The 26944-nt window shown below is 63.2% G+C and overlaps 3 protein-coding genes across 5 annotated transcripts in view; 1 reads left to right on the top strand and 2 right to left on the bottom strand.

Annotated features, from left to right (window-relative positions):
- Positions 1 to 450: 450 nt before the first annotated feature.
- SLC39A5 (solute carrier family 39 member 5) lies at positions 451 to 6844 on the bottom strand. The gene is given in 12 exon segments (XM_062015309.1): positions 451 to 903; positions 2042 to 2232; positions 2321 to 2401; positions 2505 to 2726; positions 3182 to 3242; positions 3479 to 3504; positions 3506 to 3614; positions 4429 to 4598; positions 5510 to 5687; positions 5817 to 6008; positions 6040 to 6133; positions 6216 to 6844. Coding segments are annotated over 12 exon segments (1821 nt in total). The 5' UTR covers positions 6563 to 6844; the 3' UTR covers positions 451 to 753.
- A 568-nt stretch (positions 6845 to 7412) lies between these two features.
- Positions 7413 to 9670, bottom strand: NABP2 (nucleic acid binding protein 2). Its single transcript, XM_062015566.1, has 6 exons — positions 9462 to 9670; positions 8577 to 8715; positions 8416 to 8487; positions 8235 to 8316; positions 8039 to 8093; positions 7413 to 7910 (listed from the first exon to the last, which is right to left on the bottom strand). Exons 1-6 carry the CDS (start codon positions 9538 to 9540, stop codon positions 7720 to 7722), a joined length of 618 nt encoding a protein of 205 aa, XP_061871550.1. The 5' UTR covers positions 9541 to 9670; the 3' UTR covers positions 7413 to 7719.
- Positions 9671 to 10963: 1293 nt separating this feature from the next.
- The window catches only part of RNF41 (ring finger protein 41), a 28196-nt gene continuing 12215 nt past the window's right edge, over positions 10964 to 26944 (top strand). Inside the window, exons 1-3 of one of the 3 annotated variants that reach the window (XM_062015376.1) lie at positions 10965 to 11090; positions 13579 to 13760; positions 24788 to 24900. In XM_062015376.1, coding sequence (XP_061871360.1) covers positions 24811 to 24900 — 90 coding nt within the window. In that variant the 5' untranslated portion in view covers positions 10965 to 11090; positions 13579 to 13760; positions 24788 to 24810. The other 2 variants (XM_062015377.1, XM_062015378.1) reach the window with 2 other exon arrangements.

Genomic DNA, 26944 nt, shown 5'->3' with positions numbered 1-26944 from the left:
TACCAATATCTCACTGGTGGGTGTCAGGAGGTTGGGACATCCCTCTTTTCTATAGTAGATAGTGACAGGACAAGGGGTGATGGGATGAAGCTGGAACACAAACAGTTGCACTTAAACATAAGGAGAAACTCTTTCCCTGTTTGAGTGAGGGAACCCTGGCCCAGGCTGCCCAGGGAGGGTGTGGAGGCTCCTTCCTTGGAGCTCTTCAAGACCCCCCTGGACACGTTCCTGTGTGACCTGATCTAGGTGACCCTGCTTCTGCAGGGGGTTGCACTGGATGAGCTCTAAAGGTCCCTCCCAACCCCCCCATGCTGTGAGTCTGTGATTCTATGAAAACTAAAGAACTCCTCCACCCCCCAGCCAACAACACCAGCATCGAGACTTGATCTATTTCCCAAGCCCTGCTCCTGCAATCGTGGCTGCCAAACAATTGTGTTTATTAAAATGCTGTTGCGTCCATCCTCCTCGAAAGGCTGAGCTGGGGGGGTGGGAAGGGTCCCCCTCCACTCTCCCAGCCCCACTCACCCCTCAGACAGGACCCAGGGTGCTGAGGGGACCCCATGTCCCATCCCCTGGGGCTGGAGGGGCTGCAGGGACCTGGGAGCTGAGCCACGGAGGGTCCCAGCAGTGCTGGGAGGGGAGAAAGTCCTGAGGGCACATCTGGGGCTCCCACTGTCCGTCCTCCCAGCTCAGCCGTGGCTCCTGCTCCTCCTGGTGTGTGCTGGGCTGAGTGGGGCTGAGCTCTGGGGCTGCTCAGGGCTGCAGCCAGGCCTGGACGTGCCCCTCAGCCAGAGCGATGCCCAACATGGTGCCACTGCCCAGCAGGAACCCCACGTTCTGCAGGAGGAAACGGCCCCAGGTGCCCTGCCCAGGGCCCTCAGCACCACGCAGAGCCTCAGGGAGCTGGGGTGGAGCAAAGGGCAGGGGATCAGTGGGGCTGGCACAGGATAGAGCCCTCCCCATTGCTGCCCAGGGCCCCCAGCACCCTGCAGCACCTCATGGAGCTGGGGCAGAGCAAGGGAAGGGGGATCAGTGGGGTTGGTACAGGATATAACCCTATGCCCAGGGCCCTCAGCACCACGCAGAGCCTCAGGGAGCTGGGGCAGAGCAAGGGCAGGGCATCAGTGGGGTTGGCACAGGATAGAACCCTATGCCCAGGGCCCTCAGCACCACACAGAGCCTCAGGGAGCTGGGGCAGAGCAAGGGCAAGGGATCAGTGGGGTTGGCACAGGATAGAGCCCTCCTCATTGCTGCCCAGGGCTCCCAGCACCCTGCAGCACCCCGTGGAGCTGGGGCAGAGCAAGGGGAGGGGGATCAGTGGGGCTGGCACAGAATAGAGCCCTCCCCATTGCTGCCCAGGGCTCTCAGCACCCCACAGCACCTCATGGAGCTGGTGCAGAGCACGGTGTGGGCTCAGTGAGGCTGGCACAGGATAGAGCTCTATGCCCACCCCCCAGGGCTCTCAGCACCCTGCAGCACCTCATGGAGCTGGTGCAGAGCACAGTGTGGGCTCAGTGAGGCTGGCACAGGATATAGCCCTATGCCCACCCTCCAGGGCTCCCAGCACCCTGCAGCACCTCATGGAGCTGGGGCAGAGCAAGGGGAGGGGGCACAGAACAGAGCCCTCCACATCACTACCCAGGGCCCTCAGCACCCTGCAGCACCTCATGGAGCTGGGGCAGAGCAAGGGGAGGGGGCACAGAACAGAGCCCTCCACATCACTACCCAGGGCTCCCAGCACCCTGCAGCACCTCATGGAGATGGTGCAGAGCACGGTGTGGGCTCAGTGAGGCTGGCACAGGATATAGCCCTATGCCCACCCCCCAGGGCTCCCAGCACCCTGCAGCACCTCATGGAGCTGGGGCAGAGCAAGGGGAGGTGAATCAGTGGGGTTGGCACAGGATAGAGCCCTCCCCATTGCTGCCCAGGGCCCTCAGCATCCCACAGCACCTCATGGAGCTGGTGCAGAGCATGGTGTGGGCTCAGTGATGCTGGCCACATCCCCACAGCCCCCTCCACCTCCCCCAAAGCAGCCCCTTACCATGTCAGCCAAGGCCACGTAGAGGAAGACGCCGGCGGTGCCGGTGAGGATCCAGGGCGTGAGCTGGGCAGCGCTTTGCCCCACGGCAGCGCCAGCAGCCGCCCCAGCACCAGCCAGCGCCGCCGAGAGCAGGTTGAGCAGCAGGACGGAGCGAGGGGCTGTGCCAGCCCGCAGCAGCACCGCCAGGTCGCCTGAGGCAAGAGGAGGGGTGGTGCTGGGGTTGGGATGGATGGGGGGTGCTGCCACGGCAAGGGGCTGTTCCAGAGGGCAGGATCGTACCCAGCTCGTGGGGCAGCTCGTGGCACAGCACGGCCAGCGCGGTGCTGAGGCCGCTGGAGAAGCCGTGGGAGAAGGCGACACCTGAGGGAAGAGGCTCTGTCAGCCTGGACCCTGAGTGCCCCCCTCAAATCCCCACGTAGCCCCCACCCTGCACCTTCAGCCCCAGCCCCCCTGTGCCCCTCACCGATGGCCAAGCCGTCTGTCAGGTTGTGGATCCCGTCGCCCAGCGCCACCATCCACACGATGTCAGCGGCCCCGGGGCCTGGGGGCAGCCTGGGGCTGTGGGAGTGTCCCTGGGGGTGTCCCTGGGGGTGTCCCTGGGGGTGTCCCTGGGGGTGTCCAGGGGGGTGTCCGTGGTGGGGTTTGAGCTCCAGCTCTGGTGCTGCCAGCTGCTGCAGCTCAGCCTCTGCGGTGGGAGAGACGTGGGGTGGGTGCTGGGGGTCTGGGGGTGGGTGCTGGGGGTCTGTGGGGTGGGGGCTGGGGGCTCTGTGGGTGGGTGCTGGGGCTGGGAATCTGTAGAGTGGGTGCTGGGGGCTCTGTGGGATGGGTGCTGGGGCAGGGGGTCTGTGGGTGGGTGCTGGGGGCTCTGTGGGGTGGGGGCTGGGGCTGGGGGTCTGTGGGGTGGCTGCTGGGGGCTCTGTGGGGTGGGTGCTGTGGCTGGGGCTCTGTGGGGTGGGTGCTGGGGCTGGGGCTCTGTGGGGTGGGTGCTGGGGGCTCTGTGGGTGGGTGCTGGGGCTGGGGATCTGTAGAGTGGGTGCTGGGGCAGGGGGCTCTGTGGGTGGGTGCTGGGGGTCTGTGGGTGGGTGCTGTGGTTGGGGGCTCTGTGGGTGCTCAGGGTGGTGGTGTGGGGGAGTGTTTTACCTTCATGCAGTGGTGCCAAGACCCCCATGGCTACCTCGGGGGTCTCTCTGGGGGACTGTCCCTGGGGAAGACAGAGGTGTTGGGTGTGATGTGGGACTTGGCAGTGGCCCCATGGGCTCACCCCTGCCCCTGGCTCTCACCTGGGCCCCCCACTGCCCCTGGCTCTCATCTGGGCTCCCCCCTGCCCCTGGGCTCCCCTCACCATGGGCTCCCCCCTGCCCCTGGGCTCCCCCCTTGGGCTCCCCCCTGCCCCTGGGCTCCCCCTGCCCCTGGGCTCCCCCTGCCCCTGGCTCTCACCGTGTGCTCCCGCCTGTGCCGCAGCATCCCCAGCAGCAGCTCCAGCAGGAAGAGCAGGTAGATGCCCCCCCAGCACGGCCAGCCCCTGCTGCACCGCTCCCAGCCCTGCCGCTGCCTCCTGGTGCCTCCCCTGCGCCTGCACACGGGCGAGTCGCTGGCTCAGGGTCCCCAGCGCCCATCCCCATGCCCACTCCCAGTGCCCACCCCCTGTGCCCACCCTCAGCGCCCACTCCCAGTGCCCACCCCCTGTGCCCACCCTCAGCGCCCACTCCCAGTGCCCACCCCCTGTGCCCACCCTCAGCACCAACCCTCAGCACCCACCCCCAGTGCTCACCCCCAGTGCTCACCCCCAGTGCCCACCCCCAGTGCCCACCCGAGTGCCCATCCCCTGTGCCCATCCTCAGTGCCCACCCTCAGCGCCCACCCCCAGTGCCCACCCGAGTGCCCATCCCCTGTGCCCATCCTCAGTGCCCACCCTCAGTGCCCACCCCCAGTGCCCACCCGAGTGCCCATCCCCTGTGCCCATCCTCAGTGCCCACCCTCAGTGCCCACCCCCAGTGCCCACCCCCAGTGCCCACCCCCAGTGCCCACCCGAGTGCCCATCCCCTGTGCCCATCCTCAGTGCCCACCCTCAGTGCCCACCCCCAGTGCCCACCTCAGCGCCCATCCCCAGTGCCCATCCTCAGTGCCCACCCCAGCATCCACCCCAGTGCCCACCCCCAGCCCCCAGCGCCCATCCCCAGCACCCACCCACAGCGCCCATCCCCAGTGCCCACCCTTGGTGCCAACCCCCAGCGCCCACCCCGTGTGCCCATCCTCAGCGCCCACCCCCAGCCCCCAGCGCCCACCCCCTGTGCCCACCCTCAGCACCCACCCTCAGCACCCACCCCCAGTGCCCACCCCCAGTGCCCACCCCATGGCCAGCAGCCAGGCAGGGCTGGGCTACCTACATGGGGCCAGAGGTGGAGCAGAGCATCCCCGCAGAGGGTCCCCACGGCCAGGGCCACCAGGAAGGCCAAGAGCGAGTGGAAGAAGCTGCAGCTGAGCAGCGGGACGAGGCCGACGGCCAGGGCAGACGGCAAACTGATGAAGGCAACAGCCAGGAGCCCCCAGCCCAGCGCTGAGGGGAGGGTGAGATGGGCACAGGAGCCAGGGATGGGGAGACAGGACGGGCTTTGTGGGATGGAGGAGGAGTGGGGATGCTGGGACTGGGCTGGTGGGGTGATGGGGACCCGGGGAGGGGGGATGAGGGATACTTGGGCAGTGTAGGGACTGGGATGTGGGGGCTGAAGGGATGGTGAGGAGGGAAATGGTGGTGAAGGATGGAGCCAGGCTGTGCTCAGGGATGGCCAATGATGGGACAAGGGGCAACGGGCACAAGCTGCAACATCAGAGGTTCCAGAGACACACAAGGCAGGATTTGTTCCCTGCTGAGGTGAGGGAGCACTGGCAGGGGCTGCCCAGATGGGCTGTGGAGGCTCCTGCTCTGGAGACATCCCAACCCCACCTTGGCCTCATTCCTGTGCCCCCTGAGCATGAGGAACCTGCTTGAGGGGGCTGGAGGAGCTCTGGAGGTTCCTTCCCACCCCCATCACTGTGTGATTCTCTGGTTGCACTGGCACAGGAGGAGAAACTCCTGGCAGGGGCTGCCCAGATGGGCTGTGGAGGCTCCTGCTCTGGAGACATCCCAACCCCAGCTGGATGAGTCCCTGTGTGCCCTGCTCTGGGTGCTGCTGCTCTGGCAGGGGGTTGCACTGGCTGAGCTTCCCAGCTCCCTCCCAGCCCCTGAGACTGTGAATATAGTGAAGATGGGGATGGAGATGCAGGGATGGGGTTCAGCTGGTGGGGGCTGAGGGTGCAGAGCCAGGTGACAGGGGCCCAGAAGATGAGGTGACCAAGGATGGGGCTACAGGGACAGGAGACACAGGGCCCAGCTGATGGGGTGCCCAGGGAGGGGGACACACAGCGATGGGGGATGTGGGAGGGCTGAGCTGGGGCTGGGGGCTGGGGAGGGGGCTGGGTTGGAGTTACCTGGCCACAGCCCCCGCCCCGAGGGAGGCAGCAGCGTCAGCTCATCGCTGTGCTGGATGCAGACCCGGCTGTCGATCTGGTAGAGCAGGGCTGGGCAGAGGAGGCTGAACTGCTCCGGGGTCAGCTGAGCCACCGCGTCCAGCCCGAAGCTCCCCAGCAGCTGCGTCACGTTGAGACACTGCAGGGAGAGGGGGGCACGTCAGAGCTGCTGGGGAGCAGGGGGGAGCCCATGGGGGGGAGCAGGGGGGCTCCCCAGGAGCTGCAGTGATGATGTGACCCCCTTCCCCTTCATTAAAGCCCTGCTCACATCATCGTGGGGATGGTCATCACTGGAGTGCTCCAAGCCCAGCACTTTCCCCAGCAGGCTCAGCCCTGGATGGTCCCGACGGGGGGGTGGGGGGACCCCATGGCCCCCTGGGGTGACCCCACGACCACCAGGGGTGACCCCCACGACCACCAGGGGTGACCCCATGGCTCCCAGAGGTGACCCCATGGCTCCCAGGGGTGACCCCACGACCACCAGGGGTGACCCCACGGCTCCCAGAGGTGACCCCACGACCACCAGGGGTGACCCCCACACCAGGCAGTGGCTTCCTTGGGCTGTTTGTCAGCGAGAGCTGAGGGCTGGAGAGACAAATGCAAGATGAGACCCCTCCCCAATCCCAGCCACCCCCCCTCCCCAGGGCTGGGGGGGCCAGGCAGGTACCTGGGGCTGCGGGTGGGCAGCGGGGTGCTGGGAGCCGGGTCCCCGTCGTGTTCCCACAGCGGGTGCCGGTGCCGATGCTTCTCATCCTGCACCTCCAGCAGGTCGAGGTGGCTGACGTGGCCGTGGCCCAGCTCCTCGTGCTGGATCTGCACCACCCTCACCCTGCCCAGCCCCAGGCTGCCCAGCAGCCTCGCCAGCCCCTCCGAGGGCAGCGTCCCGTTGGCCCCGTAGAGCCCGAAGAGCTGCTGCAGGTAGTAGCCGTGTTCCTGAGCCGCGTCCTCCGGCACAGCCCCGGCCCCCAGAGCCGCCAGCACCAGCACACCCAGCAGCAGCCCCTGGGGGGCCATGGGGTCAGATCCTGAGCAGGAGGGTCCTGGTGGAGCTGGGGGAGGAGAAGGGGAGCTGCTGGGGTCAGGGGTTCTCCCACCATCCCCCCCGTCCTCACCTTGGGAAAGCAACAGGAGGCATCAGGGTCAGGGCTGGGGACACGTGTCCTGCCCCTGGGGACAGGCTCAAAGGGGGGGGGGGGTTGTGCCCCCCTAAAACCCTCCCCAAAAGCCCCTCACAGGCAGGGCCGATGTGGGGATGGCCGTGGGGGTCACGGGCTGCCAGCCGTCCTTGAGGGGCCGTTCTGCAGCCCGGGGCAGCTTTAGTGCCGCGGTTAATGTTTGACGGGGCGGGGAGATAAGGTCGGCGACACCCCCACCCCACGGGACCCCCCCCTGCACCCCCCCCCAGGACCAGCCCCATGGCCGTGGGGCTCATCCTCTGCCCCCCCAACACGGGGCTGGGACACCCCAGCAGACCCCAGCAGCCGTCACCCCCATTATCCCCCCCCCCCCCGCGGTGCAAAGTCCTAGGGGTGCCCCCCCCTCCCCCCACCGCGTCATTTCGGGGCTTCATCCCCCCTCCTCCTGCCTCCCCCCACCCCGACGTCTCACCTGCGCCGATGCCGGGGGTCGGGGGTCGCTGCTGCTCGATGCCCCCCCCCCCCGCCCCCCACCCCCCCAGCCCCGTGTCCCGGTGCCGCGCGTGTGCAGCGCCCAACGCGGGGGGGGGCAAGGGTCAGCACGGGCTGCTCCCAGCCGGCCCCGGGCCGGGAGGGGCCGGGGGAAGGGCCTGAGCTGCCCCGGGGGGTGGGGGTCTGAGCCCCCCCTGCGCCTCCCCGGGGGCAAGGAGTGGGCACGGCACGGCGGGCACGGCACCAGCCTTTATTGACACCCCCGGCCGCGGGGCTTTGGGTGCAGGGATGAAGGGGGGGGGGGTGCAGGGGGGTGTCCCCCCCCCCACCCTCACCCCGAGGGGGCTGCAGCGGGGGGGGGGCTGCGGGGCAGCGCTCAGCCCCAGCCCAGCCGGGACCCCCAGCATGGGCTGGGGGAGGGGGGAGGGTCCAGAGCTGCTCCCCGAGGGCTGCGAGGCCGGGTTGGCACCCGGGGGGGTGCTGAGGGCTGGGGGTGTCCCCCCCCCCTCCCCGGGGCGGGGGGGCTGCGGGGGGCTCAGCCCGTCATCTCTTGCCGCTCCGCCGCGTCTCTTTGCCGTTGCTGACCGGGCCGGGGGCGGGGCCGGGGGGGTGGCCGGGCTGGCTGCGGGTGATGCGGCCGCTGGGGGGGTGCGGGGGGGCTCCGGAGGGGTGCGGGGGCCCCCCCGGGCTCAGCCCGTTCCCGTTCTGGCTGTCAGAGGCTGGAAAGGAAGCAGAGAGGTGGGAGGAGGGTTGGAAGGGACCCCTGGAATAAGGGGTGGGGTTGAGGGGGGTGGGTGCAGGACCCCCCCCCACACACACTCAGGGTGAGGAAGGGGCTGCGTGACCTACGTGGGGGGGCTGTGGGGGGGGCCCGGGGTGCTCTGTGCCGCAGCCACGCTCCCGCCCTCGTTCTGAGCCTGGGGAGGGAATGGAGACTCAGGGCTGTGTGCAGCGAGCTTGTGGGGGTGGGGGGAAAGGAGGGGGGGTGCTGCAGAGACAGCTTGACCCCCCCCCCCCCTCAACTCTCAGATGCCCCCCCCAAGTCACCCCCAACTCACCCCTTTGCTCTGCAGCTGCTGCGCCACGTACTCAGGGTTGGGCTCGCTGAAGTTGGGCACCTCAGAGTACACCATGCAGAACCTGTGGGCAAAGAAAGGTGGTGGGGGTGTCCCCTCAGCCCTCCCTCCACCCAACCCCCCCCCCAAATCCAGTGAGACCCCCCCCAAACCCCCTCCTTACTCGCCAATCTTCTGCAGGTCCCCCCCACGCCCCGTGTACAGGGTCAGGCAGCCCTTGAAGACCGAGGCGTATCTGCAGAGGGGAGGGGGGATATCAGACCTTGGGGAGACCCCCGAGGGGCTGGGGGGTGGGTTTTGGGGGTGCCCCCCCCTCAGCTCTACCCCTTGGTGAGGCGGATGATGTCCCCAGGCTGGATGAGGTTCCCCACATCGTCCCACACCGAGATGTTGATGCTGCCGGTCTTGTCGGCCACTTTGCACGTCCGAACCTCGTGGCCGTCCTTGGTCTTCGTCACCCGGCCTGAGGGAGGGTCACAGGGGGGGGGCTCAGGGACCTTGGACCCCTCACCCACTGCCATGGCACCCAAAGGGTCAAAGGGGATCCCTTCATGACACCCACAGGGTCACAGGGACCCCTCCATGGCACCCACAGGGTCAAGGGGGCTTGGGGACCCCTCTGGGGCACCCACAGGCTCATGGGGGCTCAGGGACCCTGCCATGGCACCCACAGGGTCAGTGGGGCTTGGGGGACCCCTCTGGGGCACCCACAGGGTCAGTGGGGCTTGGGGACCCCTCTGGGGCACCCACAGGGTCAAGGGGGGCTTGGGGACCCTGCCATGGCACCCACAGGGTCAGGGGGGCTTGGGGGACCGTGCCATGACATCCACAGGGTCAAGGGGGGCTTGGGGACCCCTCTGGGGCACCCACAGACTCAGGTGGACTCAGGGACCCCTGCCATGGCACCCACAGGGTCACAGGGACCCCCTCCATGGCACCCACAGGGTCAGGGGGGCTTGGGGACTCTGCCATGGCACTCACAGGCTCAGGGGGGCTTGAGGACCCCTCTGGGGCACCCACAGGCTCAGGGGGGCTCAGGGACCCTGCCATGGCACCCACAGGATCAGGGGGGCTTGGGGGACCCCTCTGGGGGCACCCAAAGGCTCAGGGGGGCTCAGACACCCCACTGGGGCACCCACAGGGTCAGGGGGGCTTGGGGACCCTGCCATGGCACCCACAGGGTCAGGGGGTCGCGGGGGGGGCACCCACCCGTCTCTAACACGATGAAGATGAGGTTGAGGTTCTTCAGCCCCGGTTTCACGTCCTTCACCAGCGTCTCGGTGCTCATGCTGCCGCTGGCCCCGTGGCGCCGCCGTCACTCCCCGGCGGGGGTCGGCACCGGGGACACCGGGCACAGCAGCCCCCGGGATGGGGCTGAGATACAGCACGGCCGGGGACGGGAGCGCCGGGCTGCGGGGGACACCGGGAGGGGGATCACGGGGATGGGGACACCGGGGACGGGGCTCCGGGACCACCGGGGACGGGGATACCGGGCTGAGGGGACACCGGGAACGGGGCTCCGGGACCACCGTGCAGAGGGGACACCGAGGGGGGAATCACGGGGATGGGGCCACCGGAGACGGGGCTCCGGGACCACCGGGGACGGGGATACCGGGCTGAGGGGACACCGAGGGGGGGATCACGGGGATGGAGCCACCGGGAACTGGGCTCCGGGACCACCGGGCTCCGGGACACCGAGGGTGGGATGGCGGGGACGGGGACACCGTGGATGGGACTCCGGGGGTACCGGGCTGAGGGGACACCGGGAGGGGGATCACGGGGATGGGGCCACCGGAGACGGGGCTTCGGGACCACCGGGGACGGGGATGCCGGGCTGTGAGGACACCGGGAACGGGGCTCCGGGACCACCGTGCAGAGGGGACACCGAGGAGGGGGATCACGGGGATGGAGCCACCGGGAACGGGGCTTCGGGACCACCGGGGGGGCTCCGGGACCACCGGGGACGGGGATGCCGGGCTGTGGGGACACCGGGAACGGGGCTCCGGGGATACCGGGCTGAGGGGACACCGGGAACGGGGCTCCGGGGCCACCGTGCAGGGCGAACACCGAGGGGGGGATCACGGGGATGGAGCCACCGGGAACGGGGCTTCGGGACCACCGGGAACGGGGATACCGGGCTGTGAGGACACGGGGGGACGGGGCTCTGGGACCACCGGGCTGCGGGGACACCGCGGGGGGGACACGGGGATGGGGACACCGGGAACGGGGCTCTGGGACCACCGGGAATGGGGATCACGGGGCTGCGGGGACACCGGGAACGGGGCTCCGGGACCACCGTGCAGAGGGGACACCGAGGGGGGGGAATCACGGGGATGGAGCCACCGGGGACGGGACTCCGGGGCCACCGGAGCACAGGAACGCCGGGCAGTGAGGACACCGGGAGCGGGGTCGCGGGGCCGGGTCCGGGTCCGGTTCCCGCCCTTCCCCCCGCCCCGCCGCTAGGGGCGCTCGCGCTTCCCGCCCCCCTCCCGGCCCCGCGGCGCGCGCTGACCTGCCCGAGCGCCGCCGCCGCGGGCACTCCCGGAAGTGTCCGAGCCGCTACCCTCGGGCAGCCAATCAGAGAGCGGGACGGCGATGGGCGTGTCGCCACGCCGACCAATGACGGTGAGGAGAGGGCGGGCCTTAGCGGCGAGGCGGAGGGACACAGCGGCGCGCGCGCACTCCCCATTAAAACCCCGCCCCGAACAACGAGTTCCGGCTCCTCCGCGCCGCAGCGGCGCTTCCGGCCGGCGTCGGGGCGGCGCTTCCGCCGGGGCGGGGGGAGGCAGAGGAGGCCGCGGCCGCCCCTCAGCCCCCGCAGCGCGCGGGCCGCAGCCGGTACGTGAGGGCGGGCGGGGGCGGCCCCGGGGGCCGGGATGGGCGTTGGGGGCGGCGGGGGGGCTGCGGGGCCGGGGCTCGGCCGAGCAGAGCGCGGCGCTCCCGGGTTACGGGGTGGGGAAGGGCCGCGGGCCCCCCCCCCCCCCATCCCCCGCGGCCGTGTGGGGAGCGACGGGCAGCGAGGGGCCGCCGGGGCCGGGCCCTGGGGCTGCGGCGGCTCGGGGGGGTGTCGGTGCGTCCCGGCAGCGGCTGCTGCGGCCCGGCTGGGCTCGGCCGTGCCCGCGGGGCTCCCCCCGCGCCGGCCTGGTGGGTGCCACCAAGGTTGGAGTAGCCGAAGGTACCGGTGCCGCTTCCCCTGAGGCCGCCGGCGGCTCCTGCTCCGGTGTCTTTTAGGAGGAAAGACTTGAATGGAGCCGAAAGTTGCTCCGATGGCGATTCCCCCGCGGGCTCTGGGCGCTGCTGTGGCACAGGGAGGGCTCGGTGCTGCCGGGGAGGGGGAGGGGAAACCTCCCAGCCCCTGAGTCACAAAGGAATGAGGTGCGGGGGGGACCCTCGGGGCTCCCACCCCATCCCCGGCGGCCTGGCCCGGGGGGGAGGAAGCTGAGGGAAGCCCATGATCAACGGGAGAGGCTGTTATTCATCCCAAAGCCACGTCCTGCTGCTCAGCGACCTCTCAGGTCCTTTTTTAATGCACTTTTAAGAGCGAGACGTAAAAAACCATCCAAAAAGCTCAGCGGCAGCAGCAGAGAAGCTTCAATTCTGCTGATAAGCATCGGGAACAAAGCTGCTCCTGGCAGCTGCGGGGTCTGAGTGTCGTTGTGCCGGGTTTGGCAACGACCAGAGGCGTTTCTGAGCTGCTTTCATCCCCGTTGCCAAGACCAGCAGCTAAAACCAAAGCAGGTTTCTTTTCCCCCTGATTTGAGTTTCCTTGCTGTCAGTCCTCCCCAAACCAGAGTGAGCAGAGGAGTTGCAAGAAAAACTTGGATTCCTGTCAGAAGCTTTTCCAGTGGCATTTGGGGAAACTATTTTTAGTGGCATTGCGTAACTTCAAAGCTGAGGGGTTGGGTTGTTGTTACCTACTGGGCAAATGTTTCTTTCTGATCCTGCTGGAAATGCCTCTTGGGTGAGGGAAGGGGGGATGGAGGGGAGCTGGGGTGCAGCCCAGGGATGGAAGGGTGAAGGGGAGCAAGTGATGTTGAGGTGAGGAAAAGGCTGTGGGAGCTGGGGCTGTTCAGGGTGGAGAGGAGAAGGCTGAGGGGGGAGCTCAGTGATACCTGAGTCCTGCAGCTGGGGAGGAACCAGCCCAGGCTGGGGGTGAGCTGCTGGAGGGCAGCTGTGGGACAGGGCCCTGGCAGTGCTGGGGGGCAGCAAAGGGAATGTGGGGCAGCAACGTGGGCTCATGGGCAAGGAGCCAATGGCAGCCTGGGGGGCATGAAGAGAGTGTGGGCAGCAGGGCCAGGGAGGTTGTGCTGCCCCTCTGCTCTGCCAGAGCTGGGGAGGCCTCAGCTGGAGTCCTGGGGCCAGGGCTGGGCTCCCCAGCTGCAGAGAGACAGGGAAGTGCTGCAGAGAGGCCAGGGCAGGGCCAGCAAGATGCTGAGGGATGGAACATGTGTGTGAGGAGGAAAGGCTGCAGCCCTGGGGCTGTTCAGCCTGGGGAACAGAAGCCTGAGCTCAGGGGCCCTTCTCAATGCTGCTCAGTCCCTAAAGGAGGATGGATGGGGCCAGGCTTTGTGCTGGGGTGGTCAGTGGCAGGACAAGGGGTGATGGGCACAGGCTGGGACACAGCAAGTGCCCCTGGCCCAGGAGGAGCAAGTCCTTTGGTGCTGAGCTGAGGGAGCCCTGGCCCAGGCTGCCCAGGGAGGGTGTGGAGGCTCCTTCTCAGGAGGTTCCCAACCCCCCCTGGACACGTTCCTGTGCCCCCTGAGCCAGGGGAAGCTGCTGGAGCAGAGGCTGGGGCTGGAGCAGCTCTGCAGGGCCCTTCCCACCCCTCACCACCCAGGGATCATGGGTTGGGTCATGCTGAGGCTGTCAGGCTCCCCAAGACTTAATGGAGGCTCCATTCCTGTTCAAATAAACCATCTGTAAGTCAAAGCAGAGTGGGTTTGGGTTTTCTGAATGGGTTGGAAGTGAAGCTGGTGACTCTCTGGACTCCTGAGTGCCCCAGGACCCCTGTCCCCAGCTGGAGCTGTAGCTGGGTGGGGGAGCACCATGGTTTCTGCACAGTTTTCCACCTTTTTTGGGGACTTCCAAATGGGAGCTGGGTTAGTGATGGGCCTGGCAGTGGGAGGTGAGGGGTTGGAGTCAAGCTTAAAGGGCTTTTCCAGCTGTAACAATTGTGTGAGTGGCTGTGTGATTGATTCTAAAGCTCTTTGGCCAATGCAGGTTTCCCTTCTGCCTGGCTGCAACCCTGGACTCACCTGAGAGGGATGAAGAGCCTTTGGTTCATTACCACACTCATCTTCCCTATGTTTTTCCCCCCTCTGACTAGATCTGATCTCTCTGAGCTGATGACTCCTGCCTGGCCACAGCTCTTGGCCCTCCAGCAACAACATTTTCAGCTGTAGGAGAGGAAAGGGAAAAAGATGGGCCATTGGGAGAGTTTCCCTGCAAAGAATAACCCTGACCCAGCCCTGCCTCTGCACTGCTCTGGGAGGAATTCTGCCACAGAAGGTAAATCCAGCCCCTCTCTCAACCTCATGCACAGGGATGAGCTGAAATCCTCCCCCTGCACACATGGAGCCTGTGACACAGGAACACAGTTACCTCAGCAGGGTTGTGTTTTGCTTTGTGTAGACTTGGAGGGCTTTGGGCTGGATGCTCAGTAGTCTAGAAGCCACACTGATGTGAAAACATTGGGGTCTGTGCTCTGTTAGCTGTGGGGGTTTGCTGCTGACCATTGGTGCATCTGGTTCTTCCTGCAGCTTGGGGCTGTTTGATCTCTTCCCCCAGAGATTTACCTGAGGATGGTTTAGAGATCAAAAGCTGTAGCAGGTTGACAGCAAAGGATGTGGTTCTTCCTCTAAAGCCCTTCAGGAGCCTTTGTGGTAGAATGAAGTCTACAGGGAAATAGCAACATCTGCCTTAAATTTCAGAGGTTGAACAATAAGTCCTGGCTCATTTTGCTCTGGAAAGAGAAGAACAGACACTGCAACTGCCAAAGCACCTGGAAAGAGAGAGGGAAGGGGCTTTGTTAAAGAAACACGCTGATGAGTGAGTCTGCAGTTCTGGAGGGGCATCCCAAGGGGGGATTTCAGACATTGCAGGCTGGAGCCATGGGCTGAGGGCAATGGGCTGAGGTTGCCCCAGGGCAAGTGCTGGGTCCTGCCCTTGAGCCACCCCGAGGCCAGGCAGCTCCAGGCTGGGGCAGAGGGGCTGGAAACTGCTGCAGGGAAAGGGCCTGGGGGGGCTGGTGCCAGGGGCTGAACAGCAGCCAGCAGCGTGCCCAGGGGGGCAAGAAGGCCAAGGGCAGCCTGGCTGGGCTCAGCAGTGGGGTGGCAGCAGCAGGAGCAGTGCAGGGATTGTCCCCTGTGCTGGGCCCTGGGGAGGCTGCAGCTCCAGGGCTGTGTCAGTGCTGGGCCCCTCACTCACTGCCACAGGGACACTGAGGGGCTGCAGCGTGGCCAGAGCCGGGCACAGAGCTGGGGAAGGGGCTGGAGCACAGGGGGCTGGGGAGGGGCTGAGGGAATGGGGGTGTTGAGGCTGGAGAAGAGGCTGAGGGGAGCCAGGAGCCCTCTCCGACACTCTCTTCCAGGAGGCTGCAGGGAGCTGGGGTCAGTCTCTGCTCCTGGGGGACAGGACAAGAGGAAAGGGGCTGGAGTTTGCCCCAGGGGAGGTTGAGGTTGGAGCTGAGGCAGAACTGTTTCCCTGAGAGGGGCGTCACCCCTGTGCCAGGCTGCCCAGGGAGCTGGGGCAGTGCCCAGCCCTGGAGGGACCCCAAAGCCGTGGGGTGAGGTGCTGAGGGGTCAGTGCTGGGCTGGGCAGGGTGAGGGCAGGGCTGGGACTGCAGCAGCTTCAGAGGCTTTTCCAGTTGAAATGATTCTGTGGTATTGAAGGGCTGTAGGACATGCTGTGGCTGCTCCCAACATGTGCCACTTCCCTCTTGGATCCTCTGTAGCTTCTGTGGGTGCAGTGGTGATGCTGCACAGTGCCATGAGCTCAGGGAACCACGAGCTGTTCAGCTCCCAGCAGCCACCTCCAGGAACTTCCCAAAGGTTCCATTTCTTCTGCTTTCCTTCCTCGAGGTGCCTGACTTCCCTGGGAAGCAATTCTACCTCCAGCCTCTGCCACTCAAACCCTTTCAACCCTTGAAGAATGCTGCAAACAGGATGAGTTTGTTGGCTCCCAGCTGGGAGGGACTTTTGGGTTGTGCTATTTTTGATGTGGTGGGATTTGGAGGCAGTGGCAGCCTTGGGAACGCTGCCTGTGGCTGTTCCCAGGATGATGGGCTGAGCTTTAGGCTTCCCAAAGAGATCCTCTAGCCTCATTCTGTGGGGGATAAGCAATAGGAGCCTCTTCTCCTTCCACTGTTGTTTGTCCATGCACTGAAACAGGATCTGGAGCCTGGGTAGGGCCTCATGAGTGATGGGTTTTCCTCCCATTATCCATCCAAGGACTGTTTCCCTTTGGGTCTTGTTTCCCTGCCTGTACTTGGGCCAGAGCTTCCTTTGACTTGTGACAGGCTTTTTACAATAAAGGAGTCTCAGAGTTTTGCTCTCTGGGCACGTGCTCATGTCCAAGAGAAGATCAACACTGGAGGAAGGATGTTCCTGGCAAGAGCTTTTGACATTTAATGAGCAAATATTGAGTAATAGTTGGATGTGTTTTTGCCTGTGGCCTCTTGAATCAATGCAGTAAGCACCAGAGCTTTGTGGATGCCAAGTCAGTCACCCCTGAAGTCTCTGCTAACTGGGTAAAACCCTCTGAAGAAACACCTGCAGCCAAGGAAAGTTCTGGGCCTGGGGGGTATTGATTACTCTGGGTGTGGATGATGCCAAATAGGGCTGGGACAAAGGCTGGACTTGATCTTAAAGGTCTTTTCCAGCTGCAGTGATTCTGTGAGCCTGTGGAATCCATTGGGTTTGTTCCTGCTGAAGGAAACATGTTTTGGGGAAGGAATTAATTGACTCCTGTTACCATCATTCCAAAACAGCTGCACTGAGGCAGGTGTGTCAAACCCTGAGTGGTGGGGTGGGAAGGGCCCTGCAGAGCTGCCCCAGCCCCTGCTCCAGCAGCTTCCCCTGGCTCAGGGGGCACAGGAATGTGTCCAGGGGGGGTTGGGAACCTCCTGAGAAGGAGCCTCCACACCCTCCCTGGGCAGCCTGGGCCAGGGCTCCCTCAGCTCAGCACCAAAGGACTTGCTTCTCCTGGGCCAGGGGCACTTGCTGTGTCCCAGCCTGTGCCCATCACCCCTTGTCCTGCCACTGGCCACCCCAGCACAAAGCCTGGCCCCATCCATCCTCCTTTAGGGACTGAGCAGCACTGATGGGATCCCCCTGAGCTCAGGCTTCTGTTCCCCAGGCTGAACAGCCCCAGGGCTGCAGCCTTTCCTCCTCACACACATGTTCCATCCCTCAGCATCTTGCTGGCCCTGCCCTGGCCTCTCTGCAGCACTTCCCTGTCTCTCTGCAGCTGGGGAGCCCAGCCCTGGCCCCAGGACTCCAGCTGAGGCCTCCCCAGCTCTGGCAGAGCAGAGGGGCAGCACAACCTCCCTGGCCCTGCTGCCCACACTCTCTTCATGCCCCCCAGGCTGCCATTGGCTCCTTGCCCACCAGCCCACGTTGCTGCCCCACTTTCCCTTTGCTGCCCCCCAGCACTGCCAGGGCCCTGTCCCACAGCTGCTCTCCAGCAGCTCACCCCCAGCCTGGGCTGGTGCTGGGTTGGTTCCTCCCCAGCTGCAGGACTCTGCCCTTGGTGCCCCTCAGCAGGTTCCTCTGTGCCCAGCTCTCATCCTGCCCAGCTCTCAGTGACTGGCAGCTCAGCCTCTGGAGCATCAGCCAGTGCTCCCAGTTTGATGCCAGCAGGGAACTCACCTCCCATGACTCCAGCAGCCCAGCTGAGGCCTCAGCAGTGTGACCCATCACAGGATTAGTAAACAAGAACAGAGATAATAGTTGTTGGGTGTATCAATTAAACCCAGCTCCTAGATGTGATGCTTCTCTTGAAGCCACATGAGGAGCTGCTGCCAGTGTTGCTTCACTGACATCTCCTTGGAGGAAATGGCTTGTGCTGGTGTGTGCTCCCTGTGTGTGTGTGACAGCAATTAGGGGCCTGCTGGCTGAGTGCTGCAGTCACGTTTCAGCTGAGGCTGTTGGAGTGGCTGATGAGGTGTTTTTCTGATGGGGAGGGAGTGCTGCTGCTCTCTGGTGTCATTAGTGGGTGGTTAATTAATGCACATGCCAGGCAGATGGTGGTTACTGGGGGTGTGCAGGCAGGCAGAACTGGTTTGTTGGATCTGCTGCTCTTCCCCAGTTTCTCTGCATGGAGGGGCTGAGGAAGGGGAAGCTGCTGGCCTGGCCTGGGGGGCAACTCACCCTCTGGGCCTGTGGCCTCTGAGCTCCTGGCCTGGGGGTTTCCCAAATGCAGGAAGTCCTGGGAAAAGCACTTTTGTGGGATGTGCAGCCTCATTCCACACACACATTGGAAGGGAAGAAGCAAAGGGATGGGCAGAGTGATGCCACAATCTGATCCTCCAGCCACTGAGTTGCTTTCCAGACCTCTCCTTTGGCCCAGCCTGTGCAGTGCCTGTGCCAGGTGGACCCTGCACCCCACTCAGCTTTGGTGCTGGCACTAGAAATCAGTTCCACTCTGTTGAGCAGCGTGTGACACAGCTGAGCACAGCCTGTGGTTTTGTGCCAGAACAGTCCCAGTAATGAGCAGAAGGGCCAGGGAGGTCTGACATGGCCCAGAGCTTTAAATGCTGTGGCTTGGAACAGTCTGGCTGGGTCTGTGAGGCTCCACAGAGCTGCCAGAGCCCTGTGCAGCCAGGAGAAGGTGGTGGGGAAGGTGGTTGGCTCCCAGCCTTATGAAGCTCAGTGTGTGTTCTCCTTGTTGCCTGCATGTTTCTGTAAAGCAAAGTGTTTCCTTTGGGTGCAGGACCCTGCATGGAGGGGGCTGCAGCAGCCAGGCTCACAGTGCTGGGCTTGGCTTTGCAAAAGGCCATGGGATGGAGCTTGTGCCTGCTGTTCCTCACCCCTGTGCCCTGAGGAGGCCTCTGTGTGAGCAGGGAGCTCGTGACTCCACGTTAGGGCAGAGTTTGGCTTGGTGCTCAGCCTGTGCCAGGCCTGGCAGCGTGGCTGCATCAGGAGCTCTGGGCTCACTTCTGTCCTGCCTGCTTTAGGAAGTGGGTCACTGGACAACTAGGTCAGGCAGAGGGACTTCTGGCCAGCTTCAGATGCTGCTGCATGTTGAGGTGCAATATTGTTCTTGCTACTCTTTACTTTCTTGGGACTGGCTGTGGCACTGGCTGCCAGGCTCTGGTGCCCTGTGCTTGCCCAGTGGCTCTAGCCCAGAGCAGGGTGGCTGTGTGCTGGGCAACTCATCCCAAATCTGTGGCTTGAAGGGGTCCAGAAAGTTTGTCTCAGCTGCTGACAGTTCTGTGCTCTATAACACAGAGGCTTGGGATGCTGGGGATGTCAGGAGTGGTGCTGGCAGGGGAACAGGCCAGGAATCACCCAGGCTTGGCAAGTTGCCCCTGGCCAGCTGAGCTGTGCTAAGTGGGTCACTCAACAGGGTGTCACAGCTCTGTGCACACACTGTCCTGGGGCTGGTGAGGCCTCTCCTGGTGTAGGGGAACAAGCTGCTGTCAGTGCAGCCAGCTCTGGTTGCTGCCAGGAGGGTTTCCTGTGATCCTTCTGTTCAAGCAGGTCAGGGAGGAGCTGATCAAGGATGAGTGTCAGTGGTCTGGGTGAGGGAATGCAGTGTGACCTCAGAAAGGTCACAGATGACACAAAGCTGTGTGGAGGCAGGAAGGGGCTGCAGAGGGCCCTGGGCAGGCTGGAGCCATGGGCTGAGGGCAATGGGCTGAGGTTGCCCCAGGGCAAGTGCTGGGTCCTGCCCTTGAGCCACCCCGAGGCCAGGCAGCTCCAGGCTGGGGCAGAGGGGCTGGAAACTGCTGCAGGGAAAGGGCCTGGGGGGGTTGGTGCCAGGGGCTGAACAGCAGCCAGCAGCGTGCCCAGGGGGGCAAGAAGGTCAAGGGCAGCCTGGCTGGGCTCAGCAGTGGGGTGGCAGCAGGAGCAGGGCAGGGATTGTCCCCTGTGCTGGGCCCTGGGGAGGCTGCAGCTCCAGGGCTGTGTCAGTGCTGGGCCCCTCACTCACTGCCACAGGGACACTGAGGGGCTGCAGCGTGGCCAGAGCTGGGGAAGGGGCTGGAGCACAAGGGGCTGGGGAGGGGCTGAGGGAATGGGGGTGTTGAGTCTGGAGAAGAGGAGGCTGAGGGGAGACAGGAGCCCTCTCTGACACTCCCTGACAGGAGGCTGCAGGGAGCTGGGGTCGGTCTCTGCTCCTGAGTGGCAGGACAAGAGGAAAGGGGCTGGAGCTGCCCCAGGGGAGGTTGAGGCTGGAGCTGAGGCAGAACTGTTTCCCTGAGAGGGGTGTCAGCCCTGTGCCAGGCTGCCCAGGGAGCTGGGGCAGTGCCCAGCCCTGGAGGGACCCCAAAGCCATGGGGTGAGGTGCTGAGGGGTCAGTGCTGGGACTGCAGCAGCTTCAAGGCCTTATTCCAGCCAGAATGATTCTGTGATTCTCACCTGCTCAGGGTGATGGAACCCAGCAGCCCCCTCAGCTGAGCAGCCCCACAGAGCCCCTGGGGCTGTCCCTGCTGTCCCATCCCACCCCCTGTGCTGCCTGTGCCCTGCTCTCCTGCCAGCTCAGCCCATCTCCCACGGCTGCAGATCCCACACCTGCCACTTGCTGCAAAACCTTTGATGTCTTTAAGCTTCTGGGTCACTTGTTGGGGGGAGTTTTTCCTCCCCTGGATCCTTCCCAGCAGCAGCAAAGGCTGCTTCAGAACCCCCCCAGCCCCATGGTGATGTTATGAACTTACTCACAGCAGGAGCCAGCAAAGGCTGGTGCCCCAGAACACCCAGGGTGACAGCAGTGGGAGGATGGCTGGTGGCCTGGCCCCCATGCTGGGCTTTAACTGCTGCAGCACAGCCCTTCTTGCATCCATATGTTGTTTTCTCTCCCTTTCCTCCCCTCCCCCTTGCTCTCTGCTTTGAGTTCTGTTTCTTTTGGCTCACCAAGCTGATTAAAACCACCATTGACCAGATTTCTTTGAGCCACCCCAGCTGCAGAGCAGCTCCAGCATCTGCTGGCAACATTTCCATTGGAAAGAGGGAGAAAATGGTGTCTTGTTTTTCTGTCCCTGAGAACCAGGCAAAGCCTCACCCTGGAGGCTCCCAGCACAGGCTCCTGAGCTACTGATCTGTTTAGTTTGATTGGGTTTTGTTTGTAAAGGGATTCTGTCTGGGCTTCTCTGCTTCCATAGAAGGGATGAGCTTCTCTCCTGAGCTGGCTCCAGGCTGTGGCTCAGCACAGGGGCTGCCTGTGTGGGTGTGCTGCTGAGGGAGGGCAGGCAGCAGGGCCAGTGGCTCCTGGCAGGAACTGGCCCCTTTTCTGGTGGAACACCAGACCCTGGGTTGATCACTGTGATCAGTCCTTGACTTGCCAAAGCTTTGTGCTCTGATTGTCCTGGCAGAGAGGATTCTTGTTGCTGTGTGTGTTGTAGGTAGGTGCTGGCTCTGCTCCCATGATCACATTCTTCTGCCTGTTGTCCCTTGGCATTTGCCTGTGACCAGGTCAGTTTGTCCTGGGTTGGTGCCTGTTCCAAATCTTCACTTTCAGAGAATCCCAGAACCTCAAGGGCTGGAAGGGAGCTGGGAAGCTCATCCAGTGCAGCCCCCTGCCAGAGCAGCAGCACCCAGAGCAGGGCACACAGGGACTCATCCAGCTGGGGTTGGGATGTCTCCAGAGCAGGAGCCTCCACAGCCCATCTGGGCAGCCCCTGCCAGTGCTCCCTCACCTCAGCAGGGAACAAATTCTGCCTTGTGTGTCTCTCTGGAACCTCTGATGTTGCAGCTTGTGCCTGTTGCCCCTTGTCCTGTCACTGGCCATCCCTGAGCACAGCCTGGCTCCAGCCTCCTGACACTTGTGAACATGACTGAGCTCAGCCCTCAGGCTCCTCTTCTCCAAGCTGCAGAGCCCCAGCTCCCTCAGCCTTTCAGCACAAGGCAGATGCTCCACTCCAGCATCTCTGTGCCCTGTGCTGAGCTCTCTCCAGCAGCTCCCTATCCTTCTGCAGCTGAGGGGCCCAGAGCTGGACACCATATCCCAGATGTGGTGTCACTCCAGGTTCTGTCCAGCCAGAGGCCTGGGGAATTTTGGAGCCAGCACATCATTTCCCTGGGTGAACCTTGCTCCCCTTCCACTGCTGCTGTTGGCCTTGTGTTGTGGTTCCAGCCCATCCAGCAACATGGCCCCACACAGCCAGTGGCTCCCTCCCCCTCCCCACACCTCCCTTAGCATGGGGGCAGTTGGGAAAGAGCAGCAGAACTTGTGGGTTAAGGGAAGAACAAGTGTAAGAACCAAACTCAACTGCAACAGCAGTGAGGAGAATGAGGTGTGACAAGAGCAACCAAGCCCCAGCCAAAGCCAAGCCCAGAGCAGTTGCTCAGCCCCCCCAGGGTCTGTGCTGGGAAGGACCCCCCATGGCATGGAGCAGCCCTTGGGCTAGTTGGGCTCAGCTCTCCTGGCCACGTTCCCTCCCAGCTGCTTGTGCACAGCCCGGCCTCCCCCCAGCCCAGCCCCTCTGTGGCGGGACAGGCTGAGGGGCAGAAGGGCCGTGATGCCGTGCAGCGCTGCTCAGCACCACCCAACCCTCCCTGCCTCAGCACCACCCAACCCTCCCTGCCTCAGCACCCTGCTCCTCAGGGTGCAACCCCAACACAGCAGCTGCTGCCAAGAGGATTAACCCCATCCCAGACACAACCAGGATGCTCCTGGGCTCAGCTGCTGGCTGTGTGAGTCAGTGTCTCCTGGCACGCTGCAGGAGGAGGAGCCTGTGCCACGCTGGGGAGATCCTGTGGAAGATGCTGCTTTCCCAGCAAAACAGCCTTGTGCTGGGCCTTTGCCAGGCTGCTCTGGCTCCTCTCCCTTGCCCAGGTGTGTCTGTAGCATGAACCAGCTGTTGGCTCAGGAGAAGTGGCTGTGTGGGTGAGCTGGAGCCCTGTGAGCTCCTGCTGAGTCAGGCTCCCGGGCCGGTTGGTCCCACGGGCTGTGCCTGGAGCAGTCACCAGAACAAACCTCAGCTCAGCCCCAGAGTCTGGGACCCAGCAGCTCCAGCATCTTGTGGCAGAAAGCATGGAACATATTCACATGTGCTTTGGGGGCCTTGGGCTCTCCCATGCAGACTCTGAGGGGCTTTTTCCAAGGAGGGGGAGCTTTTCCAAGCCATTAATTTTCCTGTTGTCAACAGGAAGAGACAATTCTCAGCTATTGAGTTTTCCTCTGGGGGCAGCAACAGTTTAGTGATGGTGCTGGAAGGCAGCACAATCATACCATGAGAATCTTGCTGCTTGGCTTGCTGCTGACATGAGAGACAGACAGGTATGAGTTGGGTCAGAGGGGTTGTTTGAAGGGGGGAGGTGGGTTCCTGCCAAACACCCAAGTGAAGCCTCTTTTTGCCCAAGGTTTGGAGGCAAACTGCAGTGCAGTGTGTAGGTAAGAATGAGCTTGCTGTGTGAGGAGAGGAGGCTCTGCTCTGACTTGTAGGTGGTAAAATTTGCCTCCATGGTGGGTTTGTGGGAAGGATGGAAGAGGAGCAGGAGTTTGGGCTCACATGAGAGGCAGTCAGGGAGCTGGGGGATCCCTGCTGTGGGGTGTCCTGGGAGCAGCTCTAAGCAGGCAGGGAATGCTTTCCTCTCCTCTGCTTCCCCAGGGGCTTGTTAGGAACCTCTGGCTGGCTGGTGGATGCTGAGGATGCTTTGGGTGAGGGTAGGGATGTCAAAGGGCTTTTGACTTGTTAATTACTGATCCTCTCTGATAGAGCTCTTGTTGCTATGTAGATCTCTTCAGTGTTGAGAGGGGTTGCAGGCACTCCAGGTCCCCAGGCCAAGAAGATGACAATCTACAGGGAGAAGGCAGGAGTGTGATGGCAAAATGGGGGGGAGAGGAACAACTGCCTTATCCCATCTTGTGTCTGGAACTCAGGATAAAGCCCAGCCCTGTGACCAGCTCAGCTGCTCCCTGGTGTCTCTGAGAGCTCTTCCAGGAAAGGGGTTTTATAAGCTCTGAGCTTTGGTGCAGCACCGTGGGCTCGTGGGCAAGGAGCCAGTGGCAGCCTGGGGGGCATGGAGAGAGTGTGGGCAGCAGGGCCAGGGAGGTTGTGCTGCCCCTCTGCTCTGCCAGAGCTGGGGAGGCCTCAGCTGGAGTCCTGGGGCCAGTGCTGGGCTCCCCAGCTGCAGAGAGACAGGGAAGTGCTGCAGAGAGGCCAGGGCAGGGCCAGCAAGATGCTGAGGGATGGAACATGTGTGTGAGGAGGAAAGGCTGCAGCCCTGGGGCTGTTCAGCCTGGGGAACAGAAGCCTGAGCTCAGGGGCCCTTCTCAATGCTGCTCAGTCCCTAAAGGAGGATGGATGGTGCCAGGCTTTGTGCTGGGGTGGCCAGTGGCAGGACAAGGGGTGATGGGCACAGGCTGGGACACAGCAAGTGCCCCTGGCCCAGGAGGAGCAAGTCCTTTGGTGCTGAGCTGAGGGAGCCCTGGCCCAGGCTGCCCAGGGAGGGTGTGGAGGCTCCTTCTCAGGAGGTTCCCAACCCCCCCTGGACACGTTCCTGTGCCCCCTGAGCCAGGGGAAGCTGCTGGAGCAGGGGCTGGGGCTGGAGCAGCTCTGCAGGGCCCTTCCCACCCCTCACCACTCAGGGATTGTGTGATCAGTTGCCACCTGCCAGAGCAAGCCTGGTGTTTGCAGAGCTGGAAGTGCTGCCCTGCCACAGGTGGTTTCTGAGCCTCCTGCCCTCAGACACCTCCCAGTCTCCTGTTTGCTTTTGGGGTGGGGACTCCTTTATCTAGAGTCAAGTGCAGTGTGAATCTGTGTGGCCTGGGTTCCTCACTGCCTTTGATGTTGGTGAGAATGGGAGAGAAGGAGGAGGAGCTGGGTCTTTAGAGGCACAGAGGAACTGCCAACTGCTGGGGCAGAGCTCAAGGTCAGGCTCTGTGGGGTGAGGGTAAGAAGGGAGTGAAGTACCTGGGAATGTTTCCCTTGGTGGGAGAAGGACAATGCCTGCAGCAGGCAGGGGAATGCCTGGAGTCAGCCCTGTGCCCAGGGAAGGAGCTGTGCTTCCCAGGAGCAATCCCTGACACACATCCCAGTGCTCAGCCCACAGGACTGTGCTATCCAATTCCCTACAAACCAAACAAACCCAAACCAGCAGCCAGCAGGCAGAAGTATGGCAGCAGGGTCAGTGATAACCATGGCAGAGGAGCAGTGGCAGCAGTGTCAACCAGCAGAGCAGCCCAGCACACGGAGGAGACTCAGGGCACCTCCCTGGCAGCTCCAGCCACATCCAGTGCTGCTTCAACTGGTCACACTGGGAGAAAGGAGCAGGAGGTTGGGACTCAGGGTGCTGGGAGGCCCAGGATCTGCTCTGTCTGGACACCATGAGCTGCTCAGCTGGCTCCTAACTGCTCTCCTCGTGTTCCCTCTGCAGGGTTCTGGCACCGGTGATGAGCGATGGGGTATGATGTAGCTCGTTTTCAGGGGGATGTTGATGAAGATCTTATCTGCCCCATCTGCAGCGGGGTCCTGGAGGAGCCAGTTCAGGTAGGTTTCCATCTGAACACAGACTGTGGCTACTGAAAGCCTCCAATTGCAGCTCCAGACTTGTGGATGCCTTGATCAGATGATGGGCGCCGTGCACAGCCTGTGCATTAGGTGAGCTTGATGGATTCTTAACTTTCCTACTGCTGGTTTAAGGCAACAGCTTGGGTAAGGAAACAGCAGCCCCAAGGGATAAAAGTCTGGGGTTGTGTGAGTTCTGAATTACAGCTGTGGGTTTGAGGGATGTCCTGGCATCAGCAAGGAGGTGAGAGAGAGGGATAAGGCTGTGCTGGGACAGCTTTCCCTGACTCTTGCATTCCTTCCTCTCTTCTTACCTCCACCAAAGCTCAGTGCAGGTGCCCACAGGTGTCCTGTGTCAAGAGAGGGCAACAGCCAGGCTGGAATCTATCCCTTACCTCTGGCTTTGTGCTTGGCTGATCCTCTGCACAGGAACGTGTCCAGGGGGGGTTGGGAACCTCCTGAGAAGGAGCCTCCACACCCCCCCTGGGCAGCCTGGGCCAGGGCTCCCTCAGCTCAGCACCAAAGGACTTGCTCCTCCCTGGCCAGGGGCACTTGCCCCCTCTGTTGCTCCCTCAGAGTGAAACAGACTTGTGGGACATTGTCCTCCCAGTCCCTGCCTCGTCCCCTCAGGGTCCATGTGCCCCCCAGGGACATTCCTGCACTGTGGCCATGAGCTGAGGAGCTCTGCAGCCTCTGCATAAATCCAGCTTTGGTTGAAAGAAACCAGCTTAAAGTTAAACTGAGCTAATCTGCAACGTGTGCAGGCTGATTGCAGTTTCATTGCTTCCTAGTGAAGGGCCCAAAAGCCCTGGTGAGCTGCCTGCCAGGGCTGTGCCAGAGCCCTCCCTGTGCCCATGGTGTGGGGAGCTGCAAAGCAACATCAATCCCTATGGCAAACAAGCTTTGCTTGGAAGGAATGTGTGACCAGGATTACAGGCCATCATGCAATAACAAAGGGAAAGTCACAGCTCTCTTAAGCACCTTTGAGAAGGTGATATCACAAACCCTCCTTGTTCCCCAGGCTTCTGGCAAAGCTGCTGAGCTGGATTCAGCCCCCAGGGCACTGGGGCTGTGCCCACTGAGGAGCCCTGGTCTGAAGGGAGCAAAGTTCAGAGATTTCTTTCCTTGTTCCTCCTTTCCAGAGCCATCCCTTGGCCTGGCCCAAGCAGGGCCACTTCCACTGTTACCTCTGAGGCTTCAGGAGTCCCAGCCCTCCCCTCACCCTGCCCAGCCCACCACTACCCCATGGCCCCTCAGCTCCACAGCTTTGGGATCCCTCCAAGGCTGGACTGAGTGCTCCTGTCTGCCCTCAGCCTCTTCTTCTCCAGCCTCAACACCCCCATTCCCTCAGCCCCTCCCCAGCCCCTTGTGCTCCAGCCCCTTCCCCAGCTCTGTGCCCGGCTCTGGCCACGCTGCAGCCCCTCAGTGTCCCTGTGGCAGTGAGTGAGGGGCCCAGCACTGACACAGCCCTGGAGCTGCAGCCTCCCCAGGGCCCAGCACAGGGGACAATCCCTGCCCTGCTCCTGCTGCCTCCCCACTGCTGAGCCCAGCCAGGCTGCCCTTGGCCTTCTTGCCCCCCTGGGCACGCTGCTGGCTGCTGTTCAGCCCCTGGCACCAGCCCCCCCAGGCCCTTTCCCTGCAGCAGCTTTCCATAGAATGGGAAAGGTTGTAGAGTACCTCTACAGATCATTCAGTCCAACCCCCCTGCAGAAGCAGGTCCCACCTAGATCAGGTCACACAGGAACGTGTCCAGGGGGGTGTTGGAGAGCTCCAAGGAAGGAGCCTCCACACCCTCCCTGGGCAGCCTGGGCCAGGGCTCCCTCACTCAAACAGGGAAAGAGTTTCTCCTTATGTTTAAGTGGAACTGTTTGTGTTCCAGCTTCATCCCATCACCCCTTGTCTTATCACTGTATACAAGAGTAAAAAAGTGCTGCCCCAACTTCCTGACACCCACCATTTATATACTTATTGAGATCCCCACTCAGTTTCCTCCAGACTAAACAGCCCCAGGTCCTGCAGCCTTCCC

Source organism: Colius striatus, chromosome 26 (genome assembly GCF_028858725.1).
Source record: "Colius striatus isolate bColStr4 chromosome 26, bColStr4.1.hap1, whole genome shotgun sequence".
Taxonomy (NCBI): Eukaryota; Metazoa; Chordata; class Aves; order Coliiformes; family Coliidae; genus Colius; species Colius striatus.
The sequence above is the reverse complement of the archived record's forward strand: the minus strand, read 5'-3'. Positions and strand labels throughout refer to the sequence as shown.